Source organism: Haemaphysalis longicornis, unplaced genomic scaffold (genome assembly GCF_048455015.1).
Source record: "Haemaphysalis longicornis isolate Haplotype H1 unplaced genomic scaffold, Haemaphysalis longicornis Haplotype H1 scaffold_3, whole genome shotgun sequence".
Taxonomy (NCBI): domain Eukaryota; kingdom Metazoa; phylum Arthropoda; class Arachnida; order Ixodida; family Ixodidae; genus Haemaphysalis; species Haemaphysalis longicornis.
The window spans coordinates 104,870,102-104,886,378 of record NW_027526335.1 but is presented as its reverse complement, the minus strand read 5'-3'; the positions used below and the strand labels follow the sequence as shown (position 1 = coordinate 104,886,378).

Sequence of the window (16,277 nt, the reverse complement as noted above, 5' to 3'; positions counted from 1 at the left end):
CTGGCGCGAAAGCCCTATACCGCAGTGCTACCGTGCCGAAACAAGCATACGTCCCGCAGGAGAAGGACCCAAGAGCATAAAAATGTCAACAAACAAAGATGTAGCAGCGACCTCGATACACCCGCTCCTCAGAGCAGAGAGGCATGGTTGCCAGACTATCCAGCCTTGAGCATGCCAAAGCGCAGTAATTTGCTGTATTCACTACCACCCTAAGAATCACGAATGGAAATGAAGCCTCGAATTGTCAGCCCGTGTCGTCCGCGGTCCATTCGCGAAGGTAATGAATCGCTGACGTAGTATCACATGGTATGCATTCCGCAGTCCGAATCAGTGATTTTGTCCACCGTGTGAATCGGCCTTTAGCATACACCATTTCCGTTCGTGTCGCATTGAATGTACCGGGAGCTGTTAGATTCAATTCCACTTGGATGAGATTGTCATCTAACTGAATTTCTTCAATGTTGCTGTCGCCGTCTATGCGAGAATTGGCTGCCCCTTCATTTGTGCGTTCAGTTGTCTGCGTGACAACGAAGCGCTTGAGGGAGTACGTCTACGCTTTTGCGTTGTGCCTTGCAACTGAGTGCTTTCAGGTTGTGGAAGGGATGTCACTAGTACACCGAACACAGTGGCATGCTTGCAGACACATTTCCCGTTGTTGTGTTTTCAGAAATGTGGATGGCACTAAACTGGCTCGCCGGGTACAGCTGGCATTGTCGTGCTCGCGGACACGCTGGCCGCTGTCATTTACGACGTCTCGTGTAAGGTTCTGCACCGTTTCACCGAACACACTAGGCCCTACACCAGGCTTGCGTAACCGCCTCTTGAAGTCCTTCTTCAAGTCAGTGATAAGAAAGTGCAGGACACATAGAGCAGAGTGCTCCTTGATTGCGGTTCTGGAAAAGGCGTCTCGTAATAATAATCATGCAGCCACTTCTCACGCAAGGAGATATCGGCTGGCACTTCTTGGAATGACACTCCCAGTTGCTTCCGTCGGCAACTCGAAGAGCAGCCTGACACAACATCACCGCATTACTGTTCAAACAAAAGGGAACACTAGCTCTGCAATAACAGACCGCAAAAAACATCAGGCAAACAAACGCAAAGCTGGTGCGCTAAGCAGACGAAATTGCCGCCATTCGTGCGAAGCTTTGTTTCCGGTGAAAAAAATGAGTTTCATCAAAGTGGAACTGTTATCTCAACACAGCGATAAAGAAACCACGTGTGCTTGTGTAGAAACGGGCCTTGGTTCCTGGCTTTCTCGTTTGTGCAAAGATTACGATCCCCATAAAATACCGCAGATAAAACAGCTACCCTTCAGGTTATCAGGGAGATATCTTCACCTGTAAATAGCTGCACAGTTATCGCAGCTTCGAAATTTCGCATCACTACTTCTCTAACATATTTGCTGTAATTTAACCTTTTCGTTTTTTCTGGACAAGCCAATCACTAAGAAAAGATTTGGACATACCACCCAACGTGGCATTTGTCTCCAAGCTACTATTCTTTCTGGGCCGCGCGAGTGTGCCCTTCCATGGAGCAACATTGCGTCACCTTGAGAAATAGAAATAGACCAAACAAGCTCGCTACAAGTAAGATTTCGCAATAAAAGAGACGACGGACAATTTTCGTACAAATTTTGGGGTTAACGAGCAAGTTAACAAGCTGTAAAATTAGCTCCAAGCGATGAATCGAAAAACTGCTCTCCACAATGCATTCACCAGTGTTCATAGTATTGCAAAACACGAAGATTACTGTTTGATGACCAACACTGTTTTGTCTATTGTTCCTCCAAAAATAGTTAATTATCTCTAATTATCTGGGGAAGTAGTTGACTGACTCGAAAAATAATGGCACATTTCATATCAGTGGAAAAAAAGCAGCAAGATTGACAAGTTTTACACAGTTTATAGAATTAAAAATTAAAAAAAAAAATCGTTTTAAGACCCATGTATCCCCTAAGAATTAAACTGGCAACAAAACTTAAAGGGGTCCTGAAATGCCTTCCGCCGATGCATGGATGTACATGTAACCAAATAAAGCAATGTATTAGCAATCTCCTCCTGCAAATATTTTGTTAAAGCGATGAGTATTAGCTGAGAAATCGTAAATCAAAAACCGCGAATTATCGTCGCGCCGTATTTCCTCCTCCTTTCAACTGTTTCTTCGCTGTTGGCCTCCCCTCCCATGATGCTCCGCTCCTCTGCGGTGACGTACTTCCGCTATTGCGCTCCCACAGACTGCCGTCTGCTACGGGCCAGCTCTTTCGGCTTTTTCATCTCTGTAGACACCATGGACACAGGCTGGAAAAGCGAACAAATGACCTGGCCGCATGTGTGCGGCCTGGCCTTGCCCTTTCGCGGTGTACGTAGCTGCAGGGCTGCAGTTGGTATCGGTGGCGAACTCGCAGCCACGTGGGGAGAATCCTGCGCTTGTTCCCTTTGGTGCACCGCGCACTGTTTATCCAAAAAGCGCGGTCTCAGATGTGGCCCCGCTGGTGCCGGGTGTTATTTTGTGGTGGTTGTAATTCCTACTACCGGCGGCATGTGAAAAAAGACATTTTCAACCGACACAGAACCCGTGCACAAAACGCGCCGGATCGGATCGCTTTATCAGCGGCGATGAACGTGAAGGCGAAGAGCAAACCAACGCTGCACTCGATCAGCGAGAACCCGTGTTCTGACAAGCTGCACCCATGTGTTGCATTCAACACTGACGGGAAAGCGTTTGTTTGCACTTGTTTGGATAGTCGTAAAATGTCCAAACACTGCGGCACTCCGCTAGCAGATCAGCCGGCGAGACATTTCGGAAAACATTTGACAGATGGCGCCGTATGCATTAGTGTGTCGCTACGCAAAACTGATGAGACGCTCTACTAAAACTCCCATCGCGGTGTCACGTAGCGGGACGCAAAAATTTAGTGTTTAGCGTATGCAAAGGCCACAAACGCTGTACTAAAACTCTATTAGCAGCAAAATAGCGTGCGTATGTGAAACCGCTTGCGTTTACAAAGCTGCACGCCGAGCGCGTACGTTTCAAACCTAGTGACATCGTTTAAATACACTGGCAAGCACAGTGTAACGTAGTCAGATATCAACCGTATGCTCAGGCGTCAAGCAAGAGCTTGTTTTATGTGGGGCGGAGATTGCGGATAAAGGCCCGTTCGCACTTGCGACGAAAGCGAGTGAGAGCGGCAGGAATTCCGTCGCTTTGTCGCGCGACGATCGTTTTTGTCGAATGGTCGGGACAAGTTTTGGTTGCGCGACAGAATTCCCGTCGCTTTCGCTCGCTTTTGTCGCAAGCGGGAATGGAAAGTTCTGCCGCTGCCGTCTGCTACGCAGCTCGGAGGTAACCGCGCGATCTGCTCGGGCCGGATGAACGCGCGCACTCCCGCACGGCAGCGCCCCAAGCGGCAGACGGCCGCGTACATCGCTCCCGACCCCCGCCTGGAGCCCGCCATCGGCACACTAGCCAGTATATTTCAGGCACTATAATGGAGGAAAGATTTTTTGCTTCCGATGAACCTAGTTATTTGCCCCTGTGTTTTTAAATACGTGAAGTGGTTAGCACGACGTCCTCACGCAGCTCTGTATCGTCGTAGCATCGCTGATTGTCCGAACGAAGCTTGCAGCGAAGCCAATGCAGCGACCGAAGCTGTGTGTGTGTGTGTGCATCGCCTCCTGTGTGTTGTGGACGCGTTCGTTTCGCGATGAAATGCGACATTGTACTTCTGCGGGTGGATAGTGCTTCCCATGGTCTGGATTATCTTTCTCGAACGACGTACCACTCAACCTCGCATGGGGTATGTGCAGTGTGCCTGGCTAAAAGCCTTCTCGCTTGCGCGCCAGAGTTGTGACTTGCTGCTCGTCCCCGCAAACCGGGTGTGAGGTGAGTGCCGTATTTACGACGGGCAGGAGGAGGCAACTCATCGTCTGTCAATCGCGGTTCAGACTTGCAACGCATGTTGTGACGTTGCGTTCGTTCGAAACGCATCTCTGGATTGTTTTGAAGTTGAATAAAATGTACGCGTCAAACCCGGGCATTCGGCTCAGGGCGTTCTCTGCGATTGCACCAAAGAAGTGCCACGGGACTTTCTTTATGGTACGTACTCACGTAAGATAAACTCCACGTCGTGTTATGGCCGTGTTGCATTCAATACAAACGGTTAAGCTTTTGTTTACACTTGTTTCGTTTGTCGTAAACTGTCAAAGCACTCCGGCACTCCGCTGGCAGATCAGCCGGCGAGCCGACGCTGAGCAGACGACTCATCTCTTTGCCGGAAGTGCGTGAAAAAGCCGCCCAATAGCAGGATGTCTAGGTCATGACGAACATCTGGGAATCGATGATGTAGACATGTGAAGATGGCGGCGTCCAAAAACACGAAGGAAAGGGTGAGAAAAAAGCGACAAACTTTGCAACAAAAGTGTGAGCTTTCCGCTGCGCGTAAAAGAGTAATACTTGGCACAGGTGACGTTGGCGACCCAATCTAGCGATTGCGCTAGTTCATTTAGTGTGCTCAAAATGCCTTTCAGGGCCCCTTTAAAGCTCCGATGTTCTAGAAGCAAACACTACCGATTTGGCAAACTGATGGCATGACGTACTACTTGGGTGTGCAATTCTGGCATAATGAAGGTAATTCCACTGCGAAGGTAAAAGTAAAAGGAGGTCTCTTTTATAACAGAGGCCATGGTAAAGGTAACTTTTTAAAAGGAGGTCACAATGAAGGTTAAAAAAATTAATTTTCTAACGGCGGTCACAATTGTCACTTTCTTAAAAGGCAGTGATGGTGAAGGTATAAAGAGGTCATTTTTCTAGAGTAGGTCACAGGGAAGGTCACTTTTCTAAAAAAAGGTCACAATGGTCACTTTTTTTACAAGGACGTCATGGTGAAGGTAGAAAGAGGTAACTTTTTTAGAGTAGGTCACGGGTGTCACTTTTCTAACAGGAGGTGACAGTGATCGTAAAAGGTCGCTTTTCTAGAGTACATCACAGTGAAAGTCACTTTTCTAAAAGGAGGTCTTGTTGAAGGTTGAAGGACGTCACTTTTGTAAAGGAGGTCACAGTAAAGGTCACTTTCTAAAAGGAGGTCACAGTGATGGCAAAATTAGATCCCCTTTCTAAAACGATGACACAGTGAAGTTAAAAGTAAAAGGTCACTTTCTTGGGAACTCAACTTTTTAGAAAAAGCATTTGTCAGGTAAAATGTTACTAGTCACATAAAACCGAAATGGCGGGACGCTAAAAGTCAGCACTTCCAAATGGTGAGGTCCCACTCACATGTATGAAGCCCAGCACAATGCGGTGGACGACAAGAGGCACCACGCCCAGCCTGGCCACCCAGGGTGTGGCCGAAGTAAGGCTGGACGAAGCCAACAGCCCTGCCAGCAGGGTCCACTTGGCACTGAACCGCTCGGCCAGCCGGCCACCCAAGACCTGCAAGTGTGTGGGGAGGACAGGCCATGCAAGGACGTACCGCATTTTTCCACATGTAACCTGCCCCTGCACGTAATCCTCACCCCACAAGTTGTGTCACAGAGAGAGGAAAAATATATTTGCACAGTCCCTGTGCATTCGGCTGCGTGGAAAAACGTTAAAATCTTCATAAATAAAGAACCTCACACTGCTAGACCGCACCCTAGAGGAAAGAAAATATTCGGAGAGGCCCTGATGTCACCTCCACTGAAGCCACTCTGACATTTTCAGAGGTCGCCCTTTCTTGCTTGTATTTTGCACGCAGCCTTCGCTCGCTCCCCTGTCATCTGCTTCGTCTCCACCTGTCGACCATTGGCAGACGCGATTGTCACTGACCTCCGATAAGTGTGAAAAAAACCAGGTGACTTCCTCCCCACTTCTCCAAATGAGGCAGTGGCCACAGGGGCCTCTCGTAAGCTTCCTATCTCCTATGGGCTGCACTGACTCAGATAATAACAAATCAGCCGACATCAAGCACTTGAAATTTATTATTAACAATGTATAAAGAATTGTTAAATAACAACTGTAAAACACGTGTGTAAAAAGACAACTTCCAGCGAAGCTGACAAGAACTGGCACATTCAGAATCCGCAGCGAAGCTGGTGCTTCAACTTGCACCTTCCAGTTTTCAGGTAACAGATACAACTTTTCCAAGTGTAAGTCCCCCCTTTCATACTTTTACCACACATAAGGGATAATATGCCCCATTTTCCCTCCAAATTTGAAATGTGCACCACACTTAGTTCCTTTGGGACAGGGGGCAAACATTGTACCCCTATCGTATAACATTTCCGAATAGGGCAAGAGATGCATTTGGTGACTCCCCCTAATGTTTTGTCAACCCAAACTTTGAAACTCTTCCCTGACATCTCCCTTATTGATGTTGAACAAAAAAGCTCTGCAGCCTTAAGTTTCTTTACGACAGCAGAAAGCATGCGCATAATGCCTTTCAGAACTTGCATTATTATTTTCCCCAAGGCCCATAATAAACCCACACACCTTAAACTCAACTGCCCACTCACAACACAATAATGCACTCCCAGTTCACTGCCAACATCAACTCTCTCTCACATTTGGTTCCCTAAAGATAGCACGCAAACTTTTTACGCATGTAGTACAACCTCCTCAAATAGTGGGTGAATAGGCGTTTAATCATTTTACTCAACAGGCCCCGTTAATTGACAAATCTGACGCCTTCACTTCACAGCACCCTCAACATAACCCGAACTTCCCACTCAATGCATTATTCCATTCTCCCAGGGCACCTGAAAGCATGCAGTATAATGCTTCTGACTGCTCCTGGTTGCACTTAGTTGCACTAACAGCTCTTCAAAATAGGGGGATGCTTAGAATTGAGCAAATAAGACACTTAAGTTATCTGTGAATTGGACTTAAGCACAAACTGAAACAGTGACGAGAAAGAGAAACGAGACCAGCGCTTACCATCAACTGAAAGTTTTAGTAGGTCACTTTATAACTTTCAGTTGATGGTAAGCGCAGGTCTCGTTTCCCTTTCTTGTCCCTGTGTCAGTTTGGACTTAAGTTGCGCTCATGGATCTTCACCAACTAGCTCATCTCTCCATTCTCCTTAAGTTATCTGTCCACAAAAAGTACCAACCCCTACTGAAACAACTGCCAGCATGATCTCCATACATGATGGCTCGTGGTCGGAGCCCCCAGAAATAAATTTTTTTCCTTCTTTTTGCCAAAGAAGTATGCTAGCAGCATTCCTAAAATTGCATGACACTACAGCCCAGCTCATCAATTCAACTCCCTTTAAAAACAAATCACGCGAGTTACTGCAAAAATCGATAATTCACCATAAAGCTGCCATATTTGTGGATGGTTTCTTGACAGAGGATGAATGAGCTTCCCTCAGCGGTGACCCTGGCGCTGTATCACATTTTCTTCCAAAGCTCCAATCAACCAGTGAAATAGCTGCTCCACCACCCCCCTTCCCAAATGTTGCGAAAGGACTCACTTGAGGCATGATCACTCCGTAGAAGTAGCCGCCCAGTATGACTCCCTGCACCGAGTCTGACCACGAAAACACTGGTGCCGCAGTGTTCTCATCACTCGCATCGTGTACGGGCACCGTGGACGCTGTTGTTGTCGTCAAGGGGGCAACATCCTGCAAGGAAAGTTTATGTGGTCGCAGCAAAAGTTTCATTTCTTGAGCCACTTCTGCGCCTTCAATAAGGATACACACAGTGTGCTTAAAGGCATCAATACAAAACTCGACAATTGCTTTCCCTCACTACGAAATATGACATCTGCCCGGCTGTGAGCCAAAACAGGTACGTTTGTACAGGCATCCCCGCGACCTCGCCAACAGCAGTTGAGCCAATATAAGGTGCAACGACATTACGAGTGAATTCAGGAGGCACGACAATGGCATTTGTATGCACACGAACTCACATGCCTCCCATCAACATATCCTAAGTTCCTACCAACTCATTCAGAAGCACAACCGACCCTGAATTTACTCAAAAGAATACAATCTAGAATGCGTGGGTAATGTGTTTCACACTACACCTACATATACGAGTGAGCGGCAGGCACTACTTCTCTTGCCTGAGGTTCACGAGGACCACCGCTCGTTGAGACAGCCTCCGACATGTTGAGAAACGCAGCGGTGACCGAGTCGTTACTCTCCACTTTCATCCAGTCATCGACCGACATGAAATCAGTGGTGTTGCCCACGGCAGTCGACTTGCCGGTCATGGCAAGAATCGCGATGCCCAGGTCGAATTTGTGTGTTGACAGGATCGTGTTGCCAAGAAACAGCAGGGCCAGAAGGAGGTAGCGTCCAGGCACGTAACCTATTGAGGAAACTCGGGTTGCACACATGACGACAGATATGCAAAGGCGATGCGAAAGACCGCTACACGTTTTGAAACTCCTTCAAATAGGCACACAGCCTGTAGAGAAAACTCTGCCCACACACACATACAAAGGCAGAACAAATGAACGGTCCCTTTCACAACCATGATGCATGAAGCTTATCAGCAGCAGATTCTTTGGCACATGATGAAATCTCTTCCACATGGGATTGAAGTGCTACAACAAAAAGAAACCGCTTCAAATGGCAGTTAAACCCGTACATTTGCGCTTCGTAGCACAACTTCTGAGCCACTGTACTGGGTTTAGCATCAGGGAAGATGAAAGGTAAAGATTGGTAATGGCTGCCCACAACAAGCAACTCGCAGGCAGCCTTTGACTTACGTGGCGTCCTACAGAGCGCACAATGTTTGTTTGCAGATTGTTTAATCTGCTTGCATATGTCAAATTCTTGTCAAAACACAAGAGTGGATATGTCAAATTCTTGTTTCAGGCTATACTGTATTGCTCAGCTCTCGTAATCATCAATTTAAATGTTCCAGCAAGTCTCCAGCCTCTGCTCATTTGTAAATCTAGAGACAATGCTCTACATACCCTTCAAAACCACCTCCTGAATTATCGCAAGGACATTACGGTAGTTTGCAGGGTAGTCTGATCTGATTGTAGGGTTTAACGCGCCGACGCAACGCAGGCGATGAGGCGCGCCGTAGTGGAGGGCTCCGGATTAATTTCGACCACCTGGGGATCTTTAACGTGCGCCGAAATCTCGTACACACGGGCTGCAGGGTAGTCTGACACTATGTCAGTTTTCAAACACAACAGTCTTTCTTGGGCTACTTGAATGGGAAAATTTTGGTCTGTCTGTTTGTATGTCCGTCTGCCACACGATTCAGTCAGCCGGCCAGAGCGAAACAGATGCTGCGCAATAGTCTTATATGCCCACAACCAAATCTAAACGTCTAAGTCTGGTGGCAATGTTCATACTTGTCAACATTGCTAAACAAGAACAAAACATTAGGCAAATACGAGGCAGAAAATCAATACACAAGAGATATTTGCAGTGTTCCTTTATGAATGCTTGTTTTTTGCAAAAGCAAATGAAATACTATGTCCACTGAAGAAAAAAAAATTACTCCGTTGCCTGCAGTCGCCCGTGCCACTATAACTTCTGGCGGCATTTTAAGAAATCAAACAGCAACAGTTACGAAAGGTTCCACTAGATAGGTTCCGCGTTCCACTTGGAATGCACGTGAAGTAAGGAAATGTGGTTCTAAAAACGTTTACGTAGGCTGCCTCGATTTCACACACGTCTCCGCCGTATGGCAGCACTGGCGCAAAGGCACCCGGCCTGGAGCAGTAGAACGCGGTAAATTTAAATTTAATTGACTTGAGCAAACGTCCAACATGTTTATCTTTGGAAGAGTGCGACAGGAGAGGAACAGCATAAGAGGTGAGCGGGAAAGCGAAGGGAGGCATTTACTTCACAAATGTCGACGAAATACTACCGCCTTTCGTCGCCATTTGCAACGAAAAAGGAGCAGATACACGGCCAATTTTTACACCTTTATTTCCACCTATGCAATGCTCAACCAAAACTTTCCTCGTTCATGCACTGCATATAAATCTGTCCTCCCAATTAATTCCATGAACTTCCGAGTCTGTCACCTAGCCAAGATGGTCGGAAAAGAATATACTCATGCAAATCAACCCGGAAAGAAAAAAAGAACTCGGAAAGCAGTGTACACATCCCAGAGTTTAATCTCACAAGGTTATCAATGTTTACAACCCCATCGCGTTCCCTTGTACACCTCTTCTTTTTTTTTTTGCAGGACAATCGAGGCTAGCTGTACAATCTCAAATGGAAGATAAGACATCTGCTGCTGGTAGCAATAAAAAAAAAACAGGCTGAAACAAGTTGCAGGTGGTTCTGAATGCCTAGAGGAAGTCCGTCAGCAACTGGGAACATTTACTACTCAAACCAGCTGCAATTAAAATTCAACAACACAAGTGAGCCTATAGTTGTTACTATATAGGACTCCAGCGGGCCATTTTTATAGCAGCATGTATTCTGGAACAAACTATGATTCTAGCATAATACAGCTTGTTTTTGGGCTAGCATCACTAGCAGCCAACATTTGCTCACAAATACACATCAAATGAGACTTAACTTGCACATTTTAAAATTCAGGTTGTGTACATAAGCCATATTCATTCAAAATGACTGCGAATTCAGCTCCTTCCTTTTATACTTTGCGCATTTGGTGTAATTAGTCAGATCACACAAATTAACTTTTAGCCCAGACTATATAGCAATTTTTCTTTGTTTTTGACTGCAACGCCATACAACAGGCATAGTTAAACCAAGGATGCATCCTAGCTGGTTATGACCAGTGTAGAGGAATTATATTATCGACAACGATAAACCCAAGAGATATTGGACGTAACGCACTTTAAAAGAATGCTCCTGTACGGACCTAAGAAGCACAGCAGTACAGAAGCTTGCATGTTGAAATAACTCACATTTTGGCAGCATGTTGTTCGACGGTCCCTTTCGGTCTGTCATAAATCCCGCGCGCACCAGCACTCAGGCCAGCATGCGGCAGCAAGCCCGTGAGACAACTGCAAAGCAGGTTCGATCAACCTGTTCAGAAGAAACTCGTCCCAGGATGCGACAGAACGACTTATTTTTTTCCCTCTTGTCGCCGCCTCGCTTTTTCCTTGCGCGGTAGCTAGACGACGCTCCGAGCTATCTTGAGCCATTCGCAGATATAAAAAAATAAACAAAAAGAAAGAAGGCGCACGGAGCTGGGTGCGCGATGCAGGTTCAGGGTCCGGAATGACGTAACCGCGCACATCAGCTGTACTACATGTGTTGCGGCTAATCTGGCAGCACGAGCGCGCGACAGCCGCTGCACGGCTCCAGCACACGAGTTTCAACTTCAAGTGTTGCATGAAACCCGACGAGCTACGGCGCGCTCCGGCGGTTGCTTTACGGAAACACACCCGCGCTGGCTATCTATTCAAGAACCGACTTCTCGTGTTTTTTTTTTTTTTTAAGTACTTCGCAAGGTCAAAAAAGAAAAGCGGCAAGATACGTTTGTCGCAACGCTGTTGAGCGACAGGGTAAGCGCTGAGTCAGCCCGCCGCGCAACATCGAAGGAGACAGGGCCGTGCGTTTATTCGATTGCCGGTTGTGGCAATATCGGCAATCGTGCCTCCATCCGCTCCAAGCGCCTGGAAGGCTCGAACAACTGCCATCGCACGTTCGCCGGCAAAAACAAAAACAAAACAGAACCCTAGGAGCAATGCCCACGCCTCCCGCACCGATGCAGCGGCCGAAGAAAAGACTTCGAGAGACGAAACACCGCAAATCACAATCAGCCAGGCCGCCCCGACTGAGGGTTATCTCAACGAAAAGCCTCCTTCTTGGACGGCGGGAAACGAAATAAAAAGCTCACGTGCGATTGTTGTTATGCGACCCCCGCACACTCACTCACCCCCTTGCCAGCTGTCCTCGGTCGGCGGCGGTCCGAATTCAGTGCACGTGTGCGGCGAACTGCTCGTCGGGGAAGGAATCGCGCGCGCTGTTGGGCCGTCGCAGTGGTGAGCAGTGAGAAATGCGACACGCCATAGGGGAAGCGCTAAATATGCAGACGAACTGCTGCCGAAGTCCGCAGGCATGTGACCGCACTGCTTGCGGGACGGCACCACGGCACTGGAGCGACCGGGCGGAGTGCGCTAGTGCTGCCGCTCTATCGCCATCGCCACCGAGTAGCGAAACCGAAACCGAAACTGCTTCTCCGTGCACGGTTGTCGCTGGGCTCGCACTAAGATGAAGAGCTTTACGCAACCGTAAACTATATTATACTAGAAAATTCTAGTACAATTCTAGCATGCTATGCGCAAATGGTACAAATACGACAACCATGAAACGTTTTACAACGATCTGAACATCAGCCGCACAATTTTCGGAAGTGAATATTTGTAACAGGTGTACGTACCGCCTCACTTTGCGTGAGCAACGAACGAGGCAGCCACTCCGATCAGTAGCTGGGACTCAAATGTTCGTTTAACGAAACTACGCCACCCTATCCAGCTCGCGCAGGCGCCGAGCACGATACATAGGCCGGCTCAGGTAGCCATAACATCGCAAGCGGAGGCTCGAGGATAAGGCACTCTGAAGTGCGCTTTTACTAACTCTGCAGTGCGTCAAACAATATTGCTAAAAAATTACGACAAAAAGGCTTAATTCCTAGAACGAAAGTGAATTCGAGCCGCCACCTTTCCATGAAAACTTTGTCAGAGTTTTACATTGCGCTATTCGTGGATTTTTTTCCCTCACCAGTTTGTGCCAGCTATCATTTTCTCTTGGCGTGCGTGTGTGTGTGTGTGTGTGTGTGTGCGTGTGTGTGCGTGTGTGCGCGTGTGTGTGTGTGTGTGTGTGTTTGTGTGTGTTTGTTTGTGTGTGTGTGTGTGTGTGTGTGTGTGTGTGTGTGTGTGTGTGTGTGTGTGTGTGTGTGTGTGTGTGTGTGTGTGTGTGTGATGAACAGGGGCGGATCCAGGCTTTTTCTGAGAGGGGGGTCAGCTCCTATCAGTGATGATGATGATGATGATGAGCAGGAGGAGGAGGAGCCTTATTTATTCACTGAAATTTTGGGAAAGCAAAAAAACAAGGAACACAACAAGTCATCAATTCACCCTTTTCAGCGACCTGAGTGGTCGTCTTCTTGGAGGTTTAAATTCAAAAATTAAGGGAGGGGTCAGGACATCCGGACCCCCCCTCTGGATCCGCCAATGGGGATGAGGGAAGTGGGGGGACTCAGAGGAGGACAGAGAAAACGGTAGATGGGAATTCACAGCTCGTTTATGGTTAAACTGCCTCGTTTATGGTTATATTTTCATCTGCAGGCCAAGTTCGGAATTTAATAATAAACCAGCTGCCCCCAGCTACCGTGTTATCTTGGTGTGTGCGTGTTCGCGCCCTGCAGACTACTCGAGCTCATTAAAAGCGACTGAACACGGGCCTATTTTCCTGCTCTACATACACACGAACATGTGTCCAACTACACTGGAGGAAACAAACAGCAGACACCATCTCGCAGCAGCAGAAGAAGCACCAGCGTGTGTGCACGCGTGCGTATTCGGTGACTGGATGCACGTACGCGGAGTACGTCTGTAGGGCGCGCACATCCGTTGCCCTGGTTCTTGGACTTATAGGGCGCCACTTATCACAGCAAACGAAAACTACTGAGTTTCCGGCGACGCGCGTTGTCTATACCCCACCACAGCTATTTTAAATGCTAACATATCAGATTTCCATAACGCTATACACTATACAAAATAGCTGCTATGCAACACCCATGAGCTTCAGAGAAAGCGCGACCGAGAAACCCATGGTTCGCCAAGATACCTTCGAAAAAAAAAGCCATGACATTAGATTCCGAAGCGCCAGCCTATATATTCTGCGTTTGAAAGTGGCCATGGAGGAAAGAAAAGGTTAAAGTGGCAAAAGTACAGTATGGTCACAATATGGGGGAACTGCAATAGATGATGATGATGCTGCTTAGCGGAATTACCCTTTGTAACGGGGTGGCGTCGCACAGCTAGCTGCCTTAGTCGCAACGCCACTGTATAATCGCCTCGCCAAAAAATACAAACAAAATAAATATAGATAAATAATATAAAAAGAAAAAGAAAATACTTTTACGAAATTTTTGTGCTAGTCTGACTTCTTTGTTAGCATCCCTTCCCAGATTGTTTTCTAGTCTTTTCCCACCAACTTAACCTTCTTTTACTAACCTCGACTGCTGTTCAATTCACTTTTCCGCTAACCTTTAAGTCAAGGGCCTCCGGAAGCTGAATGGCTCCCTCACTAAGGTCTGGACGGATACTTTTGCACTCCGTTACAATATGTCGCATGGTTTATGGCTCCCGGCCGCAGCCTGCGCATAGTTTTTCCTGTACCGGCTCGCGGATAAGCGTTTTTGTCCGCAAGCCTGGGCTTCAAAAAGCAATGCACTCCCTTTAGTATTATCAGAGTCCTTGTATTACCGAATAATTTTTTCCTCATGATCTCCTGCTTCCTGATCCTTTAGATATCAAAGGACTTCTTCGTGCCCATCCTTTTTTTTTTCCACGTCGTTGTCTCCGATTCTTTCACTTCATTTTTTACTGCCTTGGTCGTTTCCCCTGCACTTCCAGGTTTCATATACTTTGTCGTGAGGCTTCGGGTTCTTTTCCTCCACTGTGTGTCCACGCTTTTCATGTAAAGATACCGCAACACTTTGGCCGCCAATCTCTGGTCATCCATATTTCTAAGGCGTTCTTCAAAACATATTTTGCTCTGTGCTTCTCTCAAATCGAAGGATGCCCATCCCATGTCTCCCTGCACTGCCTCATTTTTTGTTTTACTGTGTGCTCCTAATGACAATCGACCTAGCGCCCTCTGATTTACTTCTAGCCCTGATTGAATCTTTGATTTAACACACACTACTGCGTTTAAAAAGTGAGTGCTGCACCATTACTCCCTTCCAGATTCTTCTCACTACGTCACATCTGTACAGTGCTCTACATGCTTCATGATAGAGGCGTTTCTTTTGCCTTTCATTCTTAAATGCTTCTCATGAGTTTTTAGATACGCCTGACCTTCGTTTATCTATATGCCCAGATATTTGTATTCCGTTACCCACGGTATTGCTGCTTGTTGAACGAATACCGATTCATTACGGGCGTCGTCATTAAAAACCAGAACTCCTGACTTTGCTGTGCTAAACTCTAACCCCAGTTCAATGGCTCCTTCCCCGCGGGAAGACGACTACAGCGCCATCGCCGTCCGTCTCGTGAAATAAGAGACTTGGCGCCTTTTTTTTTTTTGTATCAGTATGTATACGCACTGTTCCCATATAAGGGCGACGTTGTGGCGAGTGGCGGAAATTTGTTGCTCTTGCAGCCGTTTTGCCTATTTATGCGCGCACGTCTGCCGAGCTGCAAGCAGGTGCTTGTCGTCGTTGTGCGCGCGGAGCGTTTGCACCACATAAGCGGAAAGTGAAACGTTTTCGCACGCGTTTTACCTCGAAACCGGTCCGGCTACGATCAGAAACTCGTAGGAAGGCTGCAGCACGGGTTTCGGAAAAGAGAAAAACGCGCGTGGAAACGCGTCGCTCTTCGCACATGTGTGTGGCCCTTCGATGGCCGGACACATGTGCGGAAATAAATAAATAAATAAATAAATAAATAAATAAATAAATAGGCAGCAAACCAATTATTTTATTAATAACCGAACTGCACTCGAAGCAGCGAGAAAATCACGCAAAGAAAGCAACACTTTTTTTTTATGTCCGAAAAGACGAGACAGCCGATGCACGCCCCAATAGCTAAATTAAGCCTATTCACTTATTCCATTTTGTTATTTTAATCCCGTGTCCATCAGGCCGGCATACCGTTTTCTGCATTCATTCGCCAGACTTTGCAGCTTCCACAGTTCCTTTTTTATTATGATACAGGAACAGTGGCGCAGCCACGTGAGTCTCGAATGGCTGATTAGTGCAGAGAGAGAGAGAGACAACCTTGAATAGAAAAGGATGACCACTGGTCACGATGGGGGAAAGGAATGGGGAGGGAGGGTAAGAGAAAATAAACAAATTAATGCTGGTCGTTCTCAGTAGAGTCAATAACTGGGCCAGTTCTTGGAACCTGCAATTCATGGGCCAGTTCATGGTGATCGCAATGGGGTTTGTGCACATACACCAGTTCGTTCGGGGGAGGACCCGCTCAAACAACCCGTGCCAGACCGCTTTTAATTGAATAAACCGCTATTTCATATAATAGTTGTGCATCAGTTTGTTGTGGATCGGGATGGGGTTGGGGAGATTGAAATGTACGGTGCGTGGCGAAAGCTGGGCACCACCAAACTAGGTGTGTGAGGTCTGATGGAGTGGTGGTACGGCAGTAAGGGCATCGAGGGGGCA

The 16,277-nt window shown here is 47.2% G+C and overlaps 1 protein-coding gene across 4 annotated transcripts in view; it reads right to left on the bottom strand.

Annotated features, from left to right (window-relative positions):
* Positions 1-16,277, bottom strand: part of LOC144174978 (sodium-dependent phosphate transport protein 3-like) — a 79,545-nt gene that overhangs the window by 62,081 nt on the left and 1,187 nt on the right. For 3 of the 4 annotated variants that reach the window (XM_077703983.1, XM_077703981.1, XM_077703984.1), the window contains exons 1-5: positions 11,808-12,048; positions 10,831-10,929; positions 8,044-8,291; positions 7,451-7,600; positions 5,275-5,430 (exon numbers count right to left, since the gene is read on the bottom strand). In XM_077703983.1, coding sequence (XP_077560109.1) covers positions 5,275-5,430; positions 7,451-7,600; positions 8,044-8,291; positions 10,831-10,873 — 597 coding nt within the window. In that variant the 5' untranslated portion in view covers positions 10,874-10,929; positions 11,808-12,048. Of the gene's footprint in view, positions 1-5,274; positions 5,431-7,450; positions 7,601-8,043; positions 8,292-10,830; positions 10,930-11,807; positions 12,049-16,277 lie in introns of those variants that run through there. The other variant, XM_077703982.1, reaches the window with a different exon arrangement.